The sequence below is a fragment of the Thunnus albacares genome, chromosome 24, assembly GCF_914725855.1.
Source record: "Thunnus albacares chromosome 24, fThuAlb1.1, whole genome shotgun sequence".
Classification (NCBI taxonomy): Eukaryota; Metazoa; Chordata; class Actinopteri; order Scombriformes; family Scombridae; genus Thunnus; species Thunnus albacares.
Window position 1 is genome coordinate 782,483 of NC_058129.1, and position 25,539 is coordinate 808,021.

The 25,539-nt window shown below is 38.7% G+C and overlaps 1 protein-coding gene across 4 annotated transcripts in view; it reads right to left on the reverse strand.

The window, feature by feature from the left end:
* Nucleotides 1–25,539, reverse strand: part of LOC122976005 (diacylglycerol kinase zeta-like) — a 121,083-nt gene that overhangs the window by 51,333 nt on the left and 44,211 nt on the right. For 3 of the 4 annotated variants that reach the window (XM_044344249.1, XM_044344248.1, XM_044344246.1), the window contains 10 exons: nucleotides 24,594–24,672; nucleotides 24,307–24,362; nucleotides 22,573–22,635; nucleotides 22,386–22,459; nucleotides 19,073–19,184; nucleotides 17,918–18,004; nucleotides 15,346–15,458; nucleotides 15,079–15,179; nucleotides 10,726–10,805; nucleotides 10,423–10,467 (listed from right to left, as the gene is read on the reverse strand). In XM_044344249.1, the coding sequence (XP_044200184.1) occupies nucleotides 10,423–10,467; nucleotides 10,726–10,805; nucleotides 15,079–15,179; nucleotides 15,346–15,458; nucleotides 17,918–18,004; nucleotides 19,073–19,184; nucleotides 22,386–22,459; nucleotides 22,573–22,635; nucleotides 24,307–24,362; nucleotides 24,594–24,672 (810 nt within the window). The remainder of the gene's footprint in view (nucleotides 1–10,422; nucleotides 10,468–10,725; nucleotides 10,806–15,078; nucleotides 15,180–15,345; nucleotides 15,459–17,917; nucleotides 18,005–19,072; nucleotides 19,185–22,385; nucleotides 22,460–22,572; nucleotides 22,636–24,306; nucleotides 24,363–24,593; nucleotides 24,673–25,539) is intronic. The other variant, XM_044344247.1, reaches the window with a different exon arrangement.

Sequence of the window (25,539 nt, forward strand, 5' to 3'; positions counted from 1 at the left end):
TGTTAAAAATAACATTTACAGAGTTAGCATCGCTCTGCTTGCTTCTTATGAAGAAGATGAAAAGCTCATAGTGAAATGAAGGATGTGGGTACATGACATCCACATGAGGAGAACAGAACACAGAGTTCCATCTCATCCATGATGTCTGCCTAAATACAGCAGAGCTATTTATTCACTGCATTTGCACTGTGTTTAAGTAATGGGATTGCCTCTGGTTTTTCACCAGTATTCCAATATGTCAAACATCATGTAAACCGCAAACACGTTTTCCTTTCTCAGGTTGACTGATTGAGACAAACAGTTAACAAAGATCAGCAGGATAAACTGGGTTAGGTGGCCGTATATGCCCTCCACATGTGTTCATGTCAATGTGGCAGGAAAGACTACTCATAGCTGGAGGTGGGCAATATGGACATTTTTTTTTTCAAGAACAATTTTCCAGAATTATTTAAAGACATACATAAAGGGGACATATTATGCTTTTTGTGAATTTCTGTTATTTTTATACTGTTATGACTTCAAGGTGAACATATGTAAAATACTCCCTGCAAGTCAACACTGAGAAATGTCCACACATCATCCTAATATCGATACTAGATTATTTCCTTGTTTTATGAATGAAACAGCACACAAGTTGAAGCAGCTGCAGTGTGTTTGACACAGCAATCCCACCCGTTACGCTCCTGTACCTGTGGAAAATACGACATACCATGGACTTCTTTAACACCTGGAACTATCCTTCTGGAACTAAATTTATCTGGGGTTCCTCTGGTAGAAACACTGATTTCTGTACAAAATGTCACTGTAACAAAGTAGCAAAACTGGAAAGAGCAGGATGATTTTATATCACCAGAGATTGTGTCCCATCTTCTGCCAACAGCCAAAAGTGGTTTCTTTTTATCAAGATGCTGATCTTTAATCATGATGGCAATCAAACCTTAAGCACTAAACCACATCAGACCTTAACCATAAAGGGAACAGATGAGAAAACACTTCTATGAGTCATTTCTTGGACAGTCATAGGGTATATTTTGGAAGCACATAAATTGAAAAATGTGACAAATTTGTCATTAAGGTATGAGGACTTGTTTGCTATTTACACCAGTGGGTTGTATTTTATTACATGAAAAGGGATCTGGTTTAGTTTAACAATGAGAAGGGAAAAGAAGTTAATTATGTGCTTTTAGATGTGTGTATGTGTCATAACTCTACTTGTATTAAATCTACTAATGATGCGACCAGATCACAGGGCTGGTGAGTGCAGATGGTTAAGGTTTAAGTCTGCTTCTATAAACCATTGAAATGGACTGGACAGCGGTGCTCTACGCTTTGTGCACACAATTCAAGTTGCACGGGCCGGCGTGCTGTAAAAGTACAGCAACCACATTCCCTCCACCGCACATGTCAGGGTGACAGAGCATGACAGTACGGCATCCCAGCAGCTAAATCCCCCTGGCCACCAAGAGGAAAGAAAGACAGGAAATAGAAAGGAAAAAAAAAAAACCCTCCATGACAGTAACTCACAGAAGCAGTGAGCAGGTGAGCTTTTCTGTCTCCTCTCCCACAGTTAAATGCTGTTGAAAGTATTCGTAGAATCTCATCAAGCTCATCTTTGATTTACGCTAACCAATTATAGCAAAATACTGCTAATCATGTTGTAAAGAGAACAGAATCCTTACTAACAGAGCTGCCCACACTGGATGTGTGATTGCTTCTGTTGTTCTGTAAATAATCCTTGAAGTAGCAGGTTTTTCAGTAGTGTCTCTCAGCTCCTCAGGAAAGAGGAGTCTGGGTGTGGAAGTGTACTGAATGACCTTGGGGTGGGTTTGCTGACATCACTATCAATTTGATCTATACTGCCTACACTCTGTCCACACTTAAAGCTGAAATCTCGCATTAAATACAACAACAAATATTTCTTGTCACAATAGTGTACTTTTTATCATATGGGTGGTGGAGTTTGGTGGTTAAACTTGTTCTCTATGAACTGTGATTCAGTAACACCTCACTACCTTTGTGACTGACAATGACTACACTCATTCATTTTGTAAAATCAATGGCATCCAATGCAACATGTGTGTAATCAACTAATGATCAAATTGTTGCCTAAAGATGCATTCAATCCAGACTCATCAGCTTTTACCTTTAATCACCATCTGACTTGTGCACCAAATGCATTTTATCTAGCCAGAATCAGAATGCAACAAAATAAAAATTGAATTATTTGAAAATTAGATGTAATGTTAGCATCAGCTACTGTATTACATGAATGAAATACTCATAAAAATGTCAGTAATGTCTATTGTGATCACACAATGCTGGCCAAATGCAAATAATATGAAAGATCAAATGTAATTATATTTTAATTATGTAGAATATTTGTTTTTCTCAAATCAAAATACATTCCATGGTAAAAAAAAAAAAAAAAGTACCAAAGAGGGGGCACCCCGGGGGCCTAATGGTTAAGGCGCATACCACATAACCTCAAAATCCACAGCTCAACTCCCAGCCGTGGATGCCCTGTTGCATGCCAAGCCCCCATCTCTCTCTCTCCCCATGTTTCCTGTCTCTCTCCACTGACTGTAAAATAAAGGCCCTGGTTTGTTTTCACATAACACATTTCGTATCACAAAACAATATTTTACAATAGAACTTATTACTTGAAGCCCTTGGATTTCTGAATCAGTCTTTTTCCCTTAATATTACAGGTATTCTTTATAATGATAGGGAACTTGATTTGTTGATGTTAAATGAGTGGTACTTCTTTATTTTACTGAACAATAATTACTTAATATTATGTAGGTATTTTGAAGTAATTACCAGCCCAAGTCTACATGTAGTTAGTACCAGTAATATGTTGTATTACCCTAATTTAGCAGTAGGTACAACAGTTATTGGTACAAATCATACCTTCTTTGAATACCATAAAGGAACATGTAATGTAATGAGTGAAGTTTGGAGCAAAAGTATGGAGCTCAACCAGACTCATACTTTGTACACAGCAGTTTTTACCAAGCACATGGACTGACTGAATGTTAGAATCTACAATAACTTTTGCTGTGTGAGGATGACATTGACATTCAGTACATTATTTTACTTAGTATGATACATTATGAATCAAAAGAACAACAGAAAATCTTAATACAGTAAGAGTTAAAAGTAACTTCATTTTTCAGTCAAGATTCAGTTTCAGAAGTAGTACACTCTTTGAATTTTGTTTTCTAATTAGGTTTTCTGTCTGTTCCAGTCTTCTGCTGTGTGATTGAACAAAACTGTGAAAAGTGTGTTGATTGATCAATAAAACTATCCTGAAAGCAACACTAAAAAGACTTCTTAGAACTGTACAGAGAATTGCCTTTGTCATGTGATTGTTTTTGTTCTCGGGCCTCTTGTGCGGAGATCTGGACCTCAAAGAGACTATCTCATTAACCCTGTAATTAAACAAAGGATCATGAAAAATAAAAGCCTAACTTTGAGTCACTGATAACTTTTTTTATCTCTTCAAATCCGACAGCTTCTGAACAGAATAAATCACCTCTGCCGTATCAGGACAAACTCAGCACAACAAGCCACAATACAATAAACTCACCAATAAACTTGGCTGCACACACATAAAACAGGTATATGGCTGCCATGAACACACTGAAACACAACTAATCAATATAATTAGCGAAGGTCATACACACTCACAGGGTACGAACTACAGGGGAGCGAGGGGGGGGGCTCCTCTTAATAATACATGAGTTCCCCTGAAAACAATAATTTGTGAAATATTGGGGGGGTCTCTAAAATATTGACAATATGCTATTTTTGCTATGCATTTCTATCTTTCTGTATCTTCATCATCATGGATCATGCATAAAATTAGGCTATTATTGATGTATGATTCATGCATGAGGGTGATTCATCACTAATTCACTTTAATAAAGATACCGCCATGCATGCTATTCTTGCCATCACCATCGAATTGTGGCAGCGCAATATCATGAACTTAACTCACTTAAACTCAAAGATCAGACCCCCCCCCCAGTTGAAAAAAAGTGAGCTCCCCTGAAAGCCATGGTATAGTTCGCACCCTGCACACACATGCAAATGCAGACATTCACAGACAATAGTCCATGCATCACATTTTAACACTGAGACACAAGGGAGAAACTAATCTCTGTGGAAATAAAACTGTCTGTGTGTCTTTGTAAAATCAAAAACCTCCACTGATGTTCCTCAGATACATCATGTCACCTCAATATATGCATGTTCGTTACCTTTTTTTTGAGTCTGCTTAGGTTTGATAGTATTTTTGTTCATTTAGGTGCAAAAGTATGAAGAGGAACGTAAATCAGAGAGGCATGGAGATTCCTTACCCTCTTAGCCCATCACATGTCTTATACTTATCAAACAGCTGTGCAAATGACAACAGAACATGATGAAAAGAGTTCATCAAAAGGAGAGGAGAGATGGCCTCTCCAAGTATGAGAATAATAGGGTTGTCTGAATGGTGAAGCATGAAAACATATGAATACTCACCACAGATCTATAGCCTTGCTGTGGCTTCTAAGTTAAACTGTCATTTAAGGAAAAAACTGAAAAGGTGCTTTAAACAGCGATTGGTTGCCACAGCAAGAAGAGGAAAGCCAGCTGCTGCTCTCGTGAACGTGCACAGTTCTCTGCTGCTACCGTTACCATAGTTCAACTTTTTCATCTTGCCGCCGCAGCTTGCAGTGTGACCATGGCAACCACAGAAACCAGAGGGAAACGATAAAAGAGCCTCAAAGTCTGATAATCTGGTGTAGGACAGTAGGAGTCTGCTCTAAGAATCGGCATGCCAAGTTTGACTGATCTGGATAGGGCCCGTGCGATAGGGCAACTTCAAGCTGGTGTTCCGCAAAACCAAGTTGCAGCATTATTTGGAGTGAGCCCTAGTACCATCTCCAAAGTGAGGGCCAAGTTCCATATAACGGCAGATGTCAGAGGCCGTGAAGTGGGCGTCCCAAGAAGACGACACCCCAAGAAGACCGTTTCCTCACCCTGTCAGCACTTAGGTACCGTGGGCTGTCTTTTACAGATTTGCAGTCAAGGTTTGCAGGACCATATGGCTGACGGCTATCTGTCCAGACAATCTGGAACAGACTGCATGCAGCTAATCTCCAGTCTCATAGGGCTGCCAGGAGGCCTGCCACGACTGCTCTTCACCGTCAGGCCCGTTTGCACTGGTATCGGCAACATGTGCACTGGAACCTGAACATGTGGAGGAACGTTATGTTCAGCGATGAGTCCAGATTCTGCCTACAGCAGTTGGATCATAGGGTCAAAGTGTGGAGAAGACACGGAGAATGTTATGCCGATTGCTGCACTGATAGAGTAACATCTTTTGGTGGAGGCAGTGTGATGGTGTGGGGCGGCATCTCCCTCACTGGAAAAACGAGGCTTGTCATCATTGGAGGCAATCTCAATGCAGAGAGATATCAAGATGAGATTCTGCAATCAGTGGCAATCCCATATCTCCACAGTCTGGGACCGAACTCTATCCTCCAAGATGACAATGCTCGCCCCCACAGAGCAGGGTTTATCAGAGACTATCTTGGGAGTGGAGAGGATGGAATGACCTGCCAGCAGTCCTGACCTCAACCCCATTGAACACTTGTGGGATCAGCTTGGGCATACTGTTCGTGCCAGAGTGACCAACACAACCACGTTGGCTGACTTGCGACAAATGCTGCAACCAGAGCTACAACCAGCTCTATTTGGCTGCATAAAGATATTATTCTAGGTGGATAGCAGCAGCCCTTAGTGTACATAGTATCCAAACACAAATCCCATGGCCCCTGCTGATCTTTGGCCTTCAAAAGGAAAATCAGTCACTTCCTCCAAACGTAGCTGGGACCACCAGAAAGCCTGGACAGAATTACCTAAAATGGCCACAAGAACAAGCTATAGTTCCCCTTTAGTTTAGTTCTTGATTACTTGGGCATGGGAGGTGCTAGATAGAGACTCTTCTGAGTTAAAAGTCTCCAATGCTGACTTTGACGTCAGGACTTAGAGAAAGTGGAGGACTTTGTGCAGGGTGTGTCAGTGGCATCTGTAGATTTTCAAGACCTCACTACAAGAGAGCCCTAGGGAAAGACAGATGTCTCATGGTTTAGGAATATGTACGAACAGGTGTGGAAAAAGTATGCTCCAGTAGGATGGAGTGGATAAGGCAGGAAGGCACATGGACCAGGACCAGATTGGAACAAACCATGAACTGCAAATGTTCTTGGGCAGAATTCTGGAGAACTGAGCCACTCCAGATCAAGTTCCAGATTCAGTCGATTTACAATGCCTATTTCACTGGGATCTGGCAAAAACACCAGCATGCCTGCTGTGCCAGAAAAGGAGATCCCTGGAACAGAATTGTCATTGGGATCATAAGAAGCAAACAAGTGCACCCTGCAAGGGAACCAATCAGCTTTGTCATGGATGGGACAAAGGGCCTTCTAGAATTAACTGTTGCTTGGTAAGATAGGGTGGAGGAGGCCCCTGAGAGGAAGAAAGCTAAGTACACAGATCTGAGTGCAGGGGCAGAGGATGGCAGGCACAATGTATACACATTAAAGGTTGCTGCAGAGGCTTTGACATCCAGTCCATCTGCAGAGCTTTAAAGCTTCACAGAATCATAGGATTGCAAAGGGAGTGAGCCATCATGAATATAACAGTCACTGGTGAAAAGGCATCAAGATGGCTATGGATCCAAGCGACAACTGCCATGGCTTGAGGCTGAAGCCAATGCGTAACCTTCAAGTGCAATTCCACCAATGGCCGCCGGATGCTCCAACTGTCTCCCATTCGAAAAGCGTCAACTTCTTTCTAGAAATACTGAGTCTGATTTTTTTCAATGAGTCATTATGGTCTCAATCTCAATTTAGGCATATAATAAGTGTGCTGGTGGTCGTTTCGGAAATTATTGCTCTGTTAATGAAATGTGAAGATGTATAGTAGATTTGATGTCTGCCGTGTGGGTGTTGATTGACAGCTGTGCTTGACAGTTGACTCACCTGCTGCTCTCCCCAGCTCCAAGACTCGCACTGAGTCGGACTATTGTCACAATATTTCACTAAGTTTAATGTTAAAGTAGCTAACGTTAACCTAACTGTGCAATGCTCAGTGTTCCAGTAAGCTAGCGTTAGCCTGGGTCGAAGGTAGCAGAACGTGTACCCAGAATGTAAAAGGCAACACCGCGCACTCCTTATTTGGAAGGTCCTGGCTTCAAATGGACAAGATGGTGCCAAACATAAGTAGCAACTCTTCAAATCAGCTCCAATGAATCCAACAGGTAACATCACACCCTGCTACATCCAGCTTTATATACAGGCTATGTATGTATGAAGAGGGGAGATCTATGGACCGCACATGGCATTGGACTTAAACCTGCTGACCTCTCATCTGGGTAATCAGTCTAATGCTGAAAGACCTTTAACAGTCAATGGCCAAAGGTTTCATCACTGATTATATGTTTTTTTAATCACAAAATGTGTAAAAAAAAAAAAAAAGAATTTCACATAGTTATCAGCTGAGTGACAAGCTGAAAACAGACATGGCTCTAAGATATCTATTCTCAGTGTAAGACCCAATTTATCACCACTTACTTTATACTACCTTATTGCGATGAAAATCCCATCTGTTTGTGCTCATCCTACCACATTTGCTCTGTATGTGCTGTGCTGAACAGGAAATGTCAAACATTTCAAGGTGAAGAAAATGCCAACATGTGATGGTGCATGTTTGAGTCCTTGCAGCGCTACCATTCAAAAAGTTCAGGTACTGAAGCAATAGCTAAGGTTGTTTTTTTTATGTAGTATGTCTGTAGTTTTACTGGATTTTGTTAAAGCATGAAAGCATTTTCACATCAGGCAAAATATTACTTCAGGTTATTTACACATGACTAAAGAAATTGATTTCTTCACAGTTGGTGTGTAATACAAGCTTTCAATAAATACAAACTTCAGTAGAGCAAGAAAAAATGTTGCTGCACATTTCCACTGCACACTGTGCACTCAGAGCTGTGGAGCTATGTAACCAAGAGGTTGAATTAATGACCACGCTTGAATCTCAGCCTGACCTAAGCAAACTCCGTGGCTGCATAACCACATGGCCTGCATTTCTGAGGGTGGAAGCCTGTACTTCTTCAGTAGTGATTACAGGCGAGAACAGCTAGTACAAAAACTCTTGGTTTTACTTTTCTCTCACTGTGGACTGAGTTTGGCTCAATATAGCACTGCTCAGACATGTAATCTATAACTTCATTTATCTGTTAAAGTAATGGCCTTTTGGCCTTTCAAACACAGGTCTCCATTAGGGAGATGTTCCATAATGACTGTTCAAACATGAAGGGACCATAATAGATAGAGCTGCAATGCTTGTGTGATATTTAGCATCAGACAAAGGCCTAGACCCTTTTTGTCCTCCTTGATATGGTGGTGTGAGTGAGTTGGAAATTAAACTACGTCAGTGACAGATAGTAAAACTTATTTTTCAGTTAATGACTATTCATGCAGGGGTGAGGCTCACATTGCAGACACTGAGTTCATGTCCTCTGTTTTTTGTTTTTTTGTGAGATTTTGGAGATTTTAACAACTTTAACATTAAACGCTGGTTCCAGTATTTTTTTTGACTCAATATATTTAAATTTGACAAATTTCACACCAAAATAAATAAATGAATATATATTTTTTCCACCAGAATTTATTCCTGGTTGTTTGGAGAGGACTTTGAGACAGCATTTATTGGGAAATAAAATATGAATGCTTTATTTTACAGTTCTGTAAAGTACTACAATTATGTAGTCTGGTACTACATACAGCGAAAATGGAGACAAAGTTCTGAAACTGCTATTTTAGTTAGAGTTTAGTTAGTTGATTTTTATGTCTTTGAAAGAACTGCTCCATTAAATAAAACTTGTGGAAAATATAGTTAACTCAAATAATAAAACAGGGAAACTTTAAGTAATGAAAATATTTTTGAGACTGGCAGGTGCTTACTTACTGACGGGGCTGTGTTTATCTCTGTGGCTTGACTGACAATCAAGCTAAACAAATAAAGCAATAAAACCAGTAATTTCCTGTTCTCACCTTGTTGGTAATGGTGACTAAAAAGTTAGGATGTCTTCATTCTTACTGGAACTTGGAATGACTAAGATGATGTATTTTTTATGATCCTGTTCTAAATCCTGTTGATTTTATTCGTGTAACTGTGTGTGCGTATTGTGTTGTGTAATACATTATTGATTACACTCTGTACCTACCCCTAGAGTACAGAATCTGTTCTGTTTATGTGTGTGTGGGTGTTTATTTGTTTAGAGTGGTGTGTGTGTGTGTGGTGTGTATGTGCTGGAGGACTCTAAAGCAGGATTTCACTTTACAACATTTAGAGCCCTCAATAACATAGTTCTTCAATTGTCAATCACTCATGCTGGCTATCAGCACTAGTGTCAGATGTAACCTTTCTACTAAAATCTACCTCTGGATTAAGACAGGAAACTTTCCTCATTAGTTTCATGGTTTGACTTTAGAAATAAGCTCATTTGAGCAGCCTGAAAGAACTGCAGTAATATGAATGGAGCAGTCTGCTACCTCCCACTTGATTATTTGAGTATTTAATTGCTGCTGTGGTTAACTGACCTCTCAGATTACAGTTGACATCCCTAAGCCGATTGTGAAATTTAACACATTGTATTACATATTGAATAAATTGTAACCGTGGTTCTATGAGTGCAGGTAGGGCCCTCTAAACTCTGCATTCTTGTCAGGCTGCTTGGGGCTGCAAAATTTCAAAGAACTGCATTCAGCTGTGAAGCAGCTCCAAAAAGATCTTGGGTAAAAAAGTATTACATCCTTGGAGAAAATATTTTGCTTTTTCTTATGTGAAGTTTAATTGGAGGTGTCATTCCAAAGTTGCTGTTTGACTGACACCCGATGGTGCTGAGTATAAAACTGTTGATTACATTTGTTTATTTTATACTTTATAATGTGTTGAAGGTTTGGTTCTACACTTATCTTTCATGCAGTGCCCCAGGGCTGGTAGCTGTGGTGTCAATAACATCTTTAAGCTAACTTCAGTGTAAAGATGGAATTGTTTTTTTGGTATGTTTATCGCATAAGGCAAATGGCATCTGTGATTTCAAAAGTTACGTCCATTTCCCTAAATGTTGTCTACTAAAAATGACATTGCCTTCAACTTGAAGGCAATATACTGTCTTGTATTTTCCAGTAAGTGTTGCTTGTTTGTACCGATTGCTAATACAACATAAAGAAAGGGATTAACTGTCAGATTTGCAACTAAAATGTTAAATGTTAGTAGTATTGCTTTCAAGAAGCTAGCTCTTAGTTTCCCGTGTGCCTCTGAGCCAAACAAAAACTACACTACAGACTCCAGCATCCAACTACCAACCTGCATTCCCCAGCATCTGAGGGAGGGGTGGACAGAGCAGAAATCCTAAAGAGGAAGATGGAAGTGAAGGAGAGTAAAGAGGAGAGTAGTCTAGACATTAAGAAACTCAGGTGTGCACACACACACATACACACAAACACATGCACACAGCTTAATTAACTTTGTTCCAAAATTTAAAGGAGTTTTCTCTGCTTCTTCTTTCTTCGTGTTGCTTTGTATCACTGCCTTTTATTTTCCATTCAGTGATACAGAACCATGCCCTTTTCATCTCTTTACATCCCTCCCTCCCTCCCATCCTCCTACCTCCTGCAAACGCTGGATGTGTTCTCTGCAAGTTTCCAAGTCGCTGTCACCAGGAACCACGATCAGTCCCAGAGGAATGGCTGGAGATACAGAGGAACAAGACAATTATCCAACAGCACTTTGATATCTGCTTATACACTGGTTCTCAACTCCAGCCTCCAGGACCCTGTCAGTACTGCTGGTTTTAATTCTGGTCATGTTTCAGGGGCTGCTGTAGACCTGGGACTCCACATGAATGCAATTAAATATATGGTGTTATGAAAAACCAGCAGCACTGTGGGTAATGAGGAACGAAATTGGGAACTGCCAACAGCAACATGTCAACTGATATTTAAACAGGCTGCATGGATTGCTGCAGTACTTTTGAAATAAGAAAATATATGCTGTAAATTATACTGGGATATTTGCATAAATCCTCTTTGTGACAGAAAGAAAACAGTTTTAGGCAAGGTCAGAACACAAGGCTTTTAAAGTCCTTCAGGGCAAATTAATAGCCAGTATGAACAGGAGGAATGATTAAAGCGAGGAAAACTTCTGTCACTGTTCATATAGACACCTGACTGTTGTTATAAGTCTTGACAAATTGTGAACCTGTCCTTTGAGGGGTTATGTTGTAGCTTTGGAGCCTACTCATACAGCTGCTGTAGACTAAATGTTGTTGATGTGTCCCTCCACAAAAATGTAACTACAAATCAGGGATACCACTTGGAGACTGTAAGAGATGTGATTGGTCAGCTCGAGTTGTTTGTATTTTTGGTGCCAGTGAAGATTAATAGTGAAGACAACATGAAGTCTGTCGCTTTTCACTAACACAAAGTATATAGGTTTGCAGTACTGAAGGATCTCAGCTGCCAGCCAATCAGTACAGTTCTGGTAGGTCAGTCATCACCTACGCTGCTTTAATTAACATACAGCTTGTCACAGAGTGATTTCTTCCCTGTTTTTAATTTTCAACTCTCCAGTCAAGTCAAGTCCTAGATAAGTCAACTCTCAAGGCCAACCAGTCCTGGTCAATTACAAAGTCCTTACTTTCACACTCTGCACTGAATTGAGTACAGATCTCAAGTCTTCAACGCTGGTCTTAACTCAGACCAGCACTAGCACTAAAAGCATCACTATTGTGGTAGTGCAGTCATTTCAACCATGATCTCTTTTGTATATCCTAGATAAACTGCTCTCCTTTTCCTGCTGCTGGCATTTGTGTCTTTCATTTTATTAAATGAGCCTGACCGAGCTGGCCCGTCATCAGTAAACCGACGTAGGTCGCTCAAACAATAAAGACTGCTCCCCTGAGGCAGCCCAGGCCGGCTGCCCGCTGCACCAACACAAAACTGCTGGCTGAACATCACACAGCTTATTGTGCTGGAAGAGCAGTCAAACACACACACAAACACACACACACACACACCTCTCATTGATAGAAAAGACTGCCACTGAGAGTGAGCAGTAACTTTAAAGAGTAGTACCTGTTTACTCTCAGTCTAATTCACTATTCAATGGAATGTTCTTCGGATAACAGACAGAAGCAGCACAGCTGTTTATTAGCCAGGTGCATCTTAAAACAGCCACACAACCCACTTACAAAGTACTGCATTCTTTTCATGGACTGTCTCTGAGGATGTTTCCTTTTGAACCAGTCTTTTTAAGAAGTGACTGATTGGTTGTTGTGTAGGGTACTGTAATGGTACACGTAACGTTGTGTTTGTAAATGCAGCCTTTCTTGGTCATTAGTTAGTATTTTACTTAAGGTTCCTGTAACCAGACAACAAAATGTGGAAAAAGTTAAGAGGAGTGAACACTTTTCAAAGACAGTAAACATATTGGAACTGAAACACTCAACTGTTTAGTCCATCGACAGAAAATTAATCATCAAAAAAGTTGATAATTGAGTGGTTAAATGTCCAGCAACAATTTCAAACATATTCTGGTTCCCGCTTCTCAAATGTGTATTTCTTCGACTTCTATCACTGTATCTTAGGGGTTTCAACCAAGTGTAATAAGCTTAATTTAGTCCCAGAATGTAAAATACAACAATTATGTGCAATAAAACAATGTACATAAAGTCTAATATGCACAGAGGCCATGTGCAATACAACTGACTATATACAGCATTTTGACATTAATGTGCTGATATCTGTAACTAAATCTCTGTTTATTCAGTGTAAAATTATACATTTGATACCTTTATATCTCTGAATAACCTGACACCTAGTTGAAGATGCAGCTGCAATCGTGTTGTCAGAAATAATGAATCTAATTGGTTTGACAAAATGTCACTTTGGACTCTTTTTACATTTAAGAATTAATTAATCAACTACAGTAATTGTCAGAGTAACAGATGGTAAAAGCAACTGTTATTTGCTGCACTAGGACATACATGATTTTATAATATACATAATATGTATATCATGTAACATAGAACTACATTACAGAATAAATATGTTTGTATTTAGTCATTGAATTTGTTAACTTTAGGAGTGTCTTAGATGATAGTTCTCCTATAATTCTAACAGTACAGATCACTGTTTAAAAAAACACTATGAAAGATCCGTCCACATCCCCGTGAAACAATCTCTACATTCCACATATGTTCAGGATGGAATACAGAGCACGGCGTGAATGAACGGCATTGAGATGATATAACATCTCAATGCCATTCAGAGAAATGGCATTGAGATGATGTAACCACTGTGCCTCGGGGTATGAAACATATTTTTACCATCTCTCCAAGTGTCACATCCACAAGTTGAGAGCAGTGATTGATTTGCATAGTGGGAAAACAACTCAAACTTCAGATAGCGAGAACAAAGAATGAAGTATAAAAAATGAATATCAGTCAGCCAAATCAAATATATAACACTTCAACATAACACTTAGGGATTTTTTTTAAGTTAAGCGAGGTTTTAAATGAATAATATTATATATTATTATCATCATTCTTATGAAATATGTATATACAGTATATATACATATTTCCCCCATGGTTTAGGCTTGAATCCCAAGGCTCAACAGTACAGACAAATGACATGCAAAAAACAGAAAGAAAGAGAAATATGTCTACATTTACAGCAATATAAATAGTTTACAGTATTATAAAGGGGGCTGTTTACAATGTTATAAAAGCTAAGAGCGCCACCTTGTGTCAACACTCTGAACTAACATGAACCAAATGAGTGCATGTGTGTTCTGTGAAGCCATGTGAGTGTAATTGTTCCCAATGAGAGAGAGAGACAGTCAGAGGCAGAGCTTTCCTCTTCTATGTACATGAAACATCAGCAACGCCAGCACTGCGCACTGTGTGTGTGTGTGTGTGTGTGTGTGTGTGTGTGTGTGTGTGTGTGTGTGTCTGATATCTTTCATGTGAACACAGACACTCACAGCTCCATCACATCACTGCAGCATGACAAGCGACTGAGATAAAGGATGGAGAGACAGCTGAAAATCATCTTGTTGACCTTCAGATCACTGCTCTACCTTCTAATCATCCAGCAGTTTAATTCCCACTTCAGCCTGAAGATATTCAGGTACGTCCACATGCAACTTCTTGACCATGTTCAACACATCGGAAGACATCCTAACCACATACTGACAAGCAGGAAGCAGCGGGTTGAAAATGTGGTCTGATATAACCAACTCATCTTTTCAAAATGTCATTTTTGTGTGCTTGAAGAGTAACTGAAGACTACTGATAAGCCCACTGCACATTGAATACCGTTCTACTGTAGAGAAAGACCCTTTAAACCCCTTAAAACAATCTTGTATAAGACTTTTATTGGATTATTTGATCTGCAAATCATTAGAGATGATATACGACTGGACAGTGTCGAAATCTTTTCAATGGACATTAATTGGTGTTAAAACATATGGTTTTTTGTATTGTTTTGTCTTTTTTCACACTTGTACTTTGTCTTATTTTCCTATTATGAATCATACACCATAACTTCCGCATGCTTAGTCCAATTTAATCAAATATTGGTACACATAGCCTTTTTTGGTGTTCTATAAATATACCATTTGGACCATGTATCTGTTAAACGTTTCTATTACATTGTTTTAACATTTTTCCTAAAAGATTTTGGGTTATTGACAATAACCAAAGAAGGGCTTGAGATACAATTGGTAACATTTTTTACCATATAAAACAAACTGTATGACCACAATAGCAAAATAAAGTTCCTGGGAACATTGTTATCACTCACACCATTAACAAAAACATGTTATGTTTGTTCATGAGAAACTCTTACATACAGTGAGTCTGGTTATCACTGCTGGCTACACATAACAGATACATAACAACAGTAACTGCAGACATTGTTGCCACCACTGCAGATGGATGTGAGTGTGTTTCCTTACATGCTTGTCGTAGTTTGTCCTTGTCATAGTGCAGAGCCTCATAGTCCGTCATACTGATCCTGCTGACTCTGATCCTCAGCCTCTCTGGGACTGGCTGCTGGCTGAGACACAAACCAGACCAGACCAGTTTTAACAGATTAATTATTACAAAGTCTTACATTATCATGTCCAGTTAGTTAGACAAGTATTGGAAAATTAAGCCTATCATGCTCGTGTGTATGTGTGTGTATGTGTGTGTGTGTGTGTGTGTGTGTGTGTGACACTCACTCGTTGAGGTGTGGTAGTGACGTCCTTCGTTTAGTTTTCTGAACCATGTTAGCCTGGTTTCTGAGGCTAATGTGGATGACTGAGGGAGCAAGTCTGCATGGTTCACCATCCACCTAAAAGTCATCAAAATTGATCAATAATCAATCAATAAACCAAAGAATCAATCATATGAATACTTGGTCTTCTCAATTGTGAAAAGTCAGAATAAACTATATTCTGTAATATTAGGAGGTAACTTTAGATGCGCTACAGAATATTGCATCGTATTTAGTAGTCAACACTTAAGCTGTGTGAAGAAATATGACTCTGCTGAGACAATATGAATATTTAGCACAGTAGTACTACAAAAAGCTTGGAGTACAGTGAAGCAGTACAGTAACAGATGTACAATACAGTGTGTACGTGTGTGTGTAGAATAATGAAACCAAGCCTCCTCACCACCTGCCAAGGAGGAAAATAATTTGAAAATGAGTTTTGGAAATTAACGACTCTGTTTTTCTGCCGAACATGGTTGAGCCTCCCTCCCTTCTTCTGCTAGCTCCGATCTCTTAAATTGTACATTTTAGGAGAAGCTGCATTCCTTTGACTCGCTCTCCTCCTCTCTTTTTATTTTATATACAATAAGTGTCTGAAATGGTCGGAAATGCCACTAAAAATTATGAAAAATTGATATTAATAAGTGTAAGTGTGTCATTTATCTATGGTTTGATTGATAGGATAATGCTTTCTTCATAGGTTGAATTACAGATTAGAAAAAATAAGTTTCATTGATTTTATTCTGTATTTTATGTGGTTAATCAATATTACAATTTCTAAGTGTTCTCACTGTTTCATGATGTGTTGATGACATTGACGACAGAATGAGTTTGTCAATTTGCGAGCGTGTCATTTTTAAATATCTGATAGGGATAAAATAATTCCCTTTTAAAGTCGGGGGCCGGTTTTCTCTCTACAAAAAGGAATTCATTAGCAATCAATGCAGCTCCTCAAAAGAGCAGCAAGGATCCTCTCTCTCCAAAAACACCCCTCCTAGCTAGAAGAAATGTTACAACTTTTTGTCTGGTTCTTCTTCGTTCATGCCTTTTTGGGTGTTGCTCCTCTTTTGCTTTTTGCCTTGCTGAGCACTGCTGCTTCTTCTGTGTTCCTCTCTGTCTTATCAGCCGGGATGGAAAGACTCAACTAAGAAGCAAAAAGACTGCAAAAATGCCTAAGCCACAAGCCAAGCCAAGCCGTTTTACATTTGAATTATCTATTATTTTTGTAATCTCCTATTCTTATTGTGTAGTTAAACTTTTTAAAGACTTTTCCAAGGACTCTTCTGATTAGTTGAGAGCTCCATGCATCCAACTCTGCAGCCTGCCAGTGAATGCACCAAGACTGAGACACTACGCGGCCTCAGCTAGCAAGACTGGATTCATCCTCCTGAGAAAGAGTGAACCAGCTGTTTCACCAAACCTACTGCAACGATGCTCATCTAGCTGTTACTCCGGCAACCCGAGGATAACGAATCTGCTTCCCCTTACTCCACGCTTCATCACCAAGGAAACAGTAAGAAAACCATCTACCATGCTTCTGTCTCAGAGTTGATGCAAGTACAATGCAAGGACTTAGTTAATTGCCCCTCCTTGCGTTTTTGACAACATTCATTCATTAATTCATTCATTCTGTCAGCAGCATCTTGTTAACTTAATTTACCAATTCATTTTATTTGTATATATGTACATACGCTTAGTGTTTCCCTATTCATCCCTATTCCTTTGTAGTTCAATAAATATCTTTATTTATCACCTAGTCGTTGTATTTGTCTGTGTTTACAACAGAGATGGGAGTCCCTGTATTCAGAGTTCATGACTTTCAGATGTAAGACTGATTTATTTCATTTGATTATTTTTCCTCCTACTTATAATTTATAAACTAATTAATCAATGGAGGTGGTGCCCCTATGATTTAATGAGTGCATCATAATGATTTCCAAGTGTAGTGATATTCCTACATGTGTTTGTGTGTGTGTGACACTGCACACTGATGCTTCACTATTAATAATCTAATGATGTCATATATAATAATATATCAGTCAGAGGGACCAAACCACTACTTTTACTGCAATACTTTAACTGCATCAAGCTCATAATACTTATGTACTTTTACTGCAATACTTTAACTGCATCAAGCTCATAATACTTATGTACTTTTACTGCAATACTTTAACTACATCAAGCTCATAATACTTATGTACTTTTACTGTAGTAGGATTTTCCATGCAGGACTTTTACTTGCAATGGAGTATTTTTACATTGCTGTATTGGTACTTAAAGGACCAGTGTGCATAGTGCAACCAACTGAATACCCCTCCCCTCATCCTCCCCTGTCAAGATGTAAAGGGTTCATTCTAAGCTAATGAAAACACCATCAGTTCTTATTTTCAGGTGATTATACACTAATTAAAACATACTTCTGAATATTATATTCCATTTCTGCCAAATCTGTTTTGTTGAAATAAAGGATCTGAATACTTCTTCCACCACTGTAGGTGTATGTGTGTGTGTGTGTGTGTTTGTGCGCATGTGCATACCTGCACTGGAAGAGGTTTTGTAGTGGTGAGAGTTACTTCTCGACACTGGTTCAACCTCTCGCCATGACCTCCAACCTGGAGAGTAGCCTTCACACAGAGAGACACACTCAGTAACCAAATATTCACAACATTACCCCAGGTATAACTTCATTAAAGGCTACTTCAGGGAATTAATATTACACTTTCATGAAGTAGTAGGAGGGACTCAAAAGACAGACAGTCAAACTCCTTCAAAGACAGATATTATAAAACTGTTTTCATGGGCTGAGTAGTACTCCCTTTAGTAAAATCAGTGGAATGCCTCTTAAAATTAAAAAAAATATATTGGGGGTGGTGGAGTTAACAGTTGTGTGGACAATAAGGCACACAAAAGTGAGATTTATGCCCTATTAGAAGTTTGTTTCCAAGAGGAGGCTTCAAGCATGAGCAGCTGGTTTGGTAAATGTACATCTTGTTATTGTAACTTCTTGTTACTGTTTCTTCTCAATCACAACTGCTTCCCTAAACTTTATCTCATCCAGAGACAGTAGATGTCTGGCAGATGACTGTGACTCTGCGTTAGTCTGAATGGGATAAATTATGCATTTTATATGACAGGTAGACTCTGCTGCCTTTCACATCATTTGCATAAAGCCCACTGAGCTTAAATCTCTCTCTGATGCCCTGACTTCGCTCTTGGCTCAGCTGTCTGGAGAAAACCAGGTCTCCTCTGAACTCCAGCTGCTGTTTCAAACATGTCTGCTTATTGACTCATTCATCATGGAACTGGTTTCATTTTCTCGCATAAGATGAGGTGCGTATTAGTGAAACCAGCTATAACTGGTTGAGTGATCAGCATCACTTATTTGACACATATAAGCTGATAGACTGCTCTCATCAAGTATTAAAATCTCAAAATATTATTATTAGACTTTTTTCTTAAAATGTTATGACTTTGTTCCTGTACAGCTTTTTTTTTCTTCAATGTGGACCTAATAAACTAACAACAACAAACTACTACTGACATAATCACAAATAATACTAAGTCCATTCTAAGTAATATTAAATTCATATTTATATTATTTTAATAAAACAGACTGTTGACTGGCAGCTGGTCATATAGATCCTTTCCTTCCCTGGTTACCCAGTTACCAGGACACAGTGAGGGCTCCGTACCAGTGACGTCATGGTGAATCCAATGACCTCGATGTATCCATCATCGTGGCGCTGAGGTTCAAAGTCGTGATGTTCACTAGGGTTTCCCCAAGGTGTAGTGCCTGCACAGTACCTGAAGCACACAACACACACACACACAGCACATCATCATAACCATCAATTCCAAAAATACACACAACACACACACTGTTATTATCAGAGGCAGCAGAAACACTCATCATCACCATTTGATTTGATTAAAAGTCATTGTGGCTGATTTTGGTTGGAATCTCTCCATTCATGAACTGCACCAACTCTGCAATTAGCTCTTCACTGACAGCAGGGACAAACATCTACAGCAGTGATGATGAGTCTTCCTCAGCACTGAGATTGTGTTTATTGCACATCAAGGCTCCAACACCACCAACACCAATAAACATGATTATAAAAAGCGTTTACACAAATTGGTGGCTTTTCTCCTCCGTGTCATAAACAGCTTGAGTAATATCAGGCGCCCACCATACAGAAGGCATTCCAAATAAATTAACACACATAACTGGTTACGCTTGATTCATGATGTCGTGACTAAATGTTTGAGAGCATATAAATACGCCCGGATCACAAAAACACACAAACAGCAGAAAAGTGCCACAGCATCATCTAAATGATTACTGCAGCAAGGTCACATTCACATTCAGTATGTTTTATCTGCCTGTTTTCCCTCCGTGTTGGGAGTTTGCAGCGTGTTTATACATAATAAATACACTTCACCTCAGCAATCTAATGCAATCCAATACAACATACAATAAACAGCTCTGCTATAAATTCCATAAACTCCACTTAAAGTGAAAAGTGTTATCCCCACATTAACATATATGAGGGGGCAAAATATTAGGAACACTTTTCAATATAATGCACTCCAGTACACCACCACCACCACCCACTATGACCTCAATAATAAACATAAAGTAGAATTATCACCTTTTTGACAATGTCAACAAAAATTGAAAATATATAAGCTTTGTAAAAGTAGAATTTATGGCAGAGCTGTTGTATTGGATTGCATTAGACTGTACAGTTTTCCTAATAAAGTGGTCGGTGAGTGAACTGTATACTGTACAAACAATTGGTGTTTTGCTACTGGATAAACAAGTAGCAGCTGCTTTTTCAACGTTTAACCTACTTAACCTACCACTGGGCATTTTGCTTTTAAACCAGTTGCCAGTGGTTACAGAATGTCATGTTGCAGGAGAGTCAACTAAACAGATGCCCCTTTTTGACCGAATAGTTCCAGGAACTATGGATCCACTAAACTCAGGAGATAAAAGTCCCTTTTGAACATTCTTGATGAGGCAAATTGACAACTGCATGTGAGACACAATTATTCACAAACAAGGACACAGCAACACAGAGTCATTATGATGTTCTCTGTGTTTACTGTAGCATGATTCTGATGTTTGAATGGATGCAAAAGAGATATTTTTATAAGATTTTTAATACTTAACCAGACGAAGGGTCTAGTGCTGTTTCATGTCATTTGGAAGGAAACCATACTGACTGAGAGAACTCATAATGGGAACAAAAAAACACCATGCCACAGGCTGAAATACAGTTGCAATGGTGTATAATGCAATGGTGTATGTAGTAGCGGGATACACAATAGAACAAACTTTTTTAGACCACAGCACCCCTTCAAAGGACATTTTTTTTCATGGCACCCCGAGCCACACAACCCCCAATATAACTTGCATAGCCTATATGTACACAGAAGCTAATTGGTTTCAATAAATTCATATATTATATTATATTATATTATATTATATTATATTATATTATATTATATTATATTATATTATATTATATTATATTATATTATATTATATTATATTATATTATATTATATTATATTAATGTTAAATAATATATGCTATTCTCAGCCACTCAGTATAAAAGCCTACAGGTGCTGTGCAAATTTACAGATAAATAATTTTACTTAAAATAAACAATGAATACAATTGAATACATCAATATATTAAATGTATTTCTTTCATTTTCTTCAGTTAAAATTAGCTTATATTTAAGATTTACAAGGAAAAACAAACATACAAACCCCAAAAAGGTTTTGGCCATTTTAATGGGACATGTGAGCTGCTGTTGATGTGGAGAGAGACCAACCTGCAGGTCTGACTCCACTGACAGGTTGTATTTTGTCTTGTTTTCATGTTTACCAGCAGTATGTTTACCAGCATGCGCACGGACACACTCAAATGCTAAAACATTTCTTTGAGCTGTTTTTTTGTCTCAAATATTTTCATCGCTGCTCTGGTGCTCACTGTTTTTCTGACTGCTGAGCACCTGCCAAAGTGAGTCCTGAGCCAGTGAGCATGTGGTGTTACCATGACAACCAGCAACCGTGATTTATCATGTCAGCTGCAAATATCTGCATATTAAACAGAGTTTTTAATATGTTGATTTTGATATTTATTGCTTATTCATTCTGTTTTGATATGTTCAAAAACATAAAATAAAACATAGTTCATGTAAATTTCTCTATAGAAAGCAAGGAATCTCTGTCTGTCTGTCTGTATGTTTGTCCTTCACATATCTCTTGAACCGTTCATCCGATCTACTTAACACTTGGCAGGTGCATTGCTGGGGACCAAAGGAAGTGCAGTGTCAAATTTTAGTGCAATTTGGACATGCAACGCATTTAATATTAATAAACTTTGAATAAACAAGCAAACAGTGAGCCACTTCTCCCCATGTCTGAGTGCAACAGGGGCTGTTTGATATAAACACCCTCACATCACAGCCGGGTGGGGCTTCTGGGCTCTGACATCCTGAGCAGGACAAAGGCACACGCCCTGCTCAGTTAAACCGCCCAAGAGAAAAAAACAAGCATACACAGGAGAGAAAAACAGAGGCCACAGCAGTAAAACTAGCCAAAACTAGACACGTTTGATTGGCAGCAGAATCACCAATGGAAGGCTATAAACTGCTTCTATGGTTCCACCTCAGTTTAGTCTCACTGTTGAATTTCTGTCTGGATTTAAACCATTTAATTTATTGATTCCTTATCGCTTTAATTGATACGTTTGTCAATTGATACATACATATACGGTTCTCAAGCAAGCAATATAAGCAAATAAACAGGCGTGATTTGAACAGGCACAGTGTTGCAGATTTTTTGAATGTGGTGAAATGTTATTAAAAACACACAATAGATGAAAAATTATATGATTAATCTCCCCCACTGCAGTAGAAGGTAGTGTGGAAAGTAATATCCATAGTAGTAGTAGCAATGCCACCATTACCATTACCAGCGCTGACTCACCTGGGGATGTTGAGGAAGACCAGACACTGCAGCTTCAAGTCCTGAACCTTTGATGTTAAATCTGTCCCATCACACTGGAGACAGAGATAGACACACAAACACAAACACACACAGAGCAAGAGAATGATTGAGTGTTCTCACGCAGCAGTTGACTGGATGACTGACTGCTTGATTGACAGCTACTCACCACCACTTTGATGTGCTTTGACAGATCTTTGGAGCTTCCCATCAGGAAATCTGAGAATGCCGTCTGTATGAGAGACACACACACACAGATAGACAAACACACAGGTAAGCGGGACTCTCCTCAGAGGAGTGCATCATGAAGCCCACAGAGTTATCCCCTGCTGCTTCTGACAAAGCCAGAGACAGAGTGTTCCCAAACAACAATCTTCACCGCTGCAAAGTTCTCATTTAGTTGTGTGGTTTTCACCACAGTTCTACACAGTAGCCACACTTGGGTCACCTAATGTTTACCACATAGACATGGGGCACTTGTAAAACATCTTAGACAGCAACTGGTGTGACCTCAAACTGTCATATTCTGAACATTTAAGTGACACAGTTGATATGATGAAACCAATATTGCAGAGTTTTTTGTGATTGTGGTTCTGAGAACAAACATTGTGTTTCTCATAACACTTTTAAGTACAAACTTAAACTATTCAATTCAATTCATTTTTTATTTATATAGCGCCAAATCACAACAAAAGTCATCTCAGGGCACTTTTCATACAGAGCAAGTCTAGACCATACTCTTTAACTTACAGAGACCCAACAATTCTCGCATGAGCAAGCACTTGGCGACAGCGGTAAGGAAAAACTCCCCTATGTAAGCCTCTGGATTTAACTGCTTTTCTAATGATTTGTACTGCCAGACATGTTCATCAATATGCTCATTGTATTAATCCTAACATGCAAAATATTAAAGCCAACAGAGGGAGAGGTGGACACAGAGGAACAGACAGAGTGAAGTCAGAGCATCCATGTTGCTGTGAGAACATCACAGCAGAGACGTGTGGGGAAGGGTTGCACCAGAAGATAGAGAAGGCAAATATCAGAGGAAATGGTGTTTGAATAGCCAATGAGATGTTGGAGGGGATTTATATTTTGTTTTTCATTTATAAAAACTTCCCAATATACATGAATTTGTTGTATTGAGATATTTGTTGTTGTTTTTTTCTTACCATTAAGTTTTGTGTTTTTTGTTGTACCAGTCATGTGCCAGCTAATCAGTGGTGGAAAGTAACTAATTACATTTACTAATTTTGAGTACTGTATTCATATTATGCTACTTTATACTTCCAATCAACTACATTTCAGAGGGAAATATTGTACTTTCTACTTCACTACATTTATTTGACAGCTTTAGTTACTTTTCAGATGAAGATTTGACTCAATGGATAATATAACAAGCTTTTAAAATACAACACATTGTTAAAGATGAAACCAGTGGTTTCCAACCTTTTTGGCTTTTGACGTCTTACAAAAAGCAGTGTGTAGTCGGGGTCACATTTCACATGTCTATGAGTTGTTAATAACTTCTCACATGGTTTCATTCAATAAATGTTCAAATGATCCAATATTTCACCAAGATTAGATAAAAAGTTCAAAAACTGAAAACAGATTTGTGTATCAGAACTTTGTTTTTTCTTCTTTCCTCTCCCATTAATCATCTCACAACCCCTCAGATTTATCTGCTGACCCTTTGGAGGGGCCCGACCCCTAGGTTGGGAACCACTGAACTAAACTAGCTAACTGTATATAAAGTAGTGTAAACTAGCTCCACCTCCAGCAGCTACAACAGTAACATGCTGCTCTAACACTGATGCTTCACTATTAATAATCTAATGATGTCATATATAATAATATATCAGTCAGAGGGACCAAACCACTACTTTTACTGTAACACTTTACTCACCCCAGCATAGAACATCTTATTCCTAAAACGACTGTTAAACTTCTCTGGGTTGGCCTCTAAAACAATGACAGAGAGACATTAAATAGATAAAACATTTAAGAAACATGCAGCAAATCAAATGGAAACGTCAAGGTTTTGCAAACATTTGAACTAAATGTAACAAATTAGCAATGTTCCCATAATCTTCACACATCATTATTAATTTGAACAACGTTAAAAACCTACTCACACAGTATATAATGCTCTAATAACATATTTCACTTTTCTGATTATCAATATGAACATACCTCTTGACTCGTGGAACTCTAGAGTCACATGGGCATCGAATCCAAGACTGAAGTAATTGTTGAACACATCTAGAGGAAGCTAAGAAAGCAGACACACAAAACACACTCAAACATGAAAACACTAGTTACAGCTCTCATTACACTGCAGTCTTGTCTCCAATAAATAACATTTATATACAACTTAATTGCCACCCGGATTATGTTTACTGGAAAAATGTAGATCCGATGCAGAACGTTTTTAACAGCAGCAGGTGGTGAACTAGTTCTGATCCAGCATCAGGTGTTCTGGAGTCCATGAGTGATCAAAGCTCGTCAAAGACCCAAGTGTTGGTCAAGGGTAAATTTCTGATTTGATGGTGGTGCTAGTCAACAGGACAAGGGGTGGGGAATAAACTAACAACTGATTAGATATGAATCAGTTATGAGTCATCTGTTACTCTTTTTAGTCTCTTAGTTTGAAGGGTTAAAGAATCTAGAGCATGTGTTTGTCATAGTGAATTTGTGGTAAACAGGGGTCATATTCTGCTTTTTGTGGATTTCTGTTATTTATATCCTGTTATGATGTCAGATGTTAAACATGATCAAAGTTCCAGAACTTGAGGTTAACATATGTACAAATGCTTCCTGTAAGTCAAAAATCAGGGCTTCAACCTGCTCTGAGCACTTCGTTTGTGTTTCATTTTTCTACCTTACTGACAAGCTGATGTTGTCTCATCATGCATGCCCCTAAATGGCCATCCGTTCCATAGCCTTGGTTGGTAAGGTTATTGATAAGGTTAATCCATGTGTTGTTTGCATTGTCCACTCTCATATTTCAGATCGGATTCCGGCTCAAACATGTATGGATGTATTTGAGAAGGTGACATTTCGAGGAAATAACAAAAAAAGTATTGAAATCCTACTACTATAGTTTGTTTCATGGTTTGTTGATGTAGCTTCTGGAGTC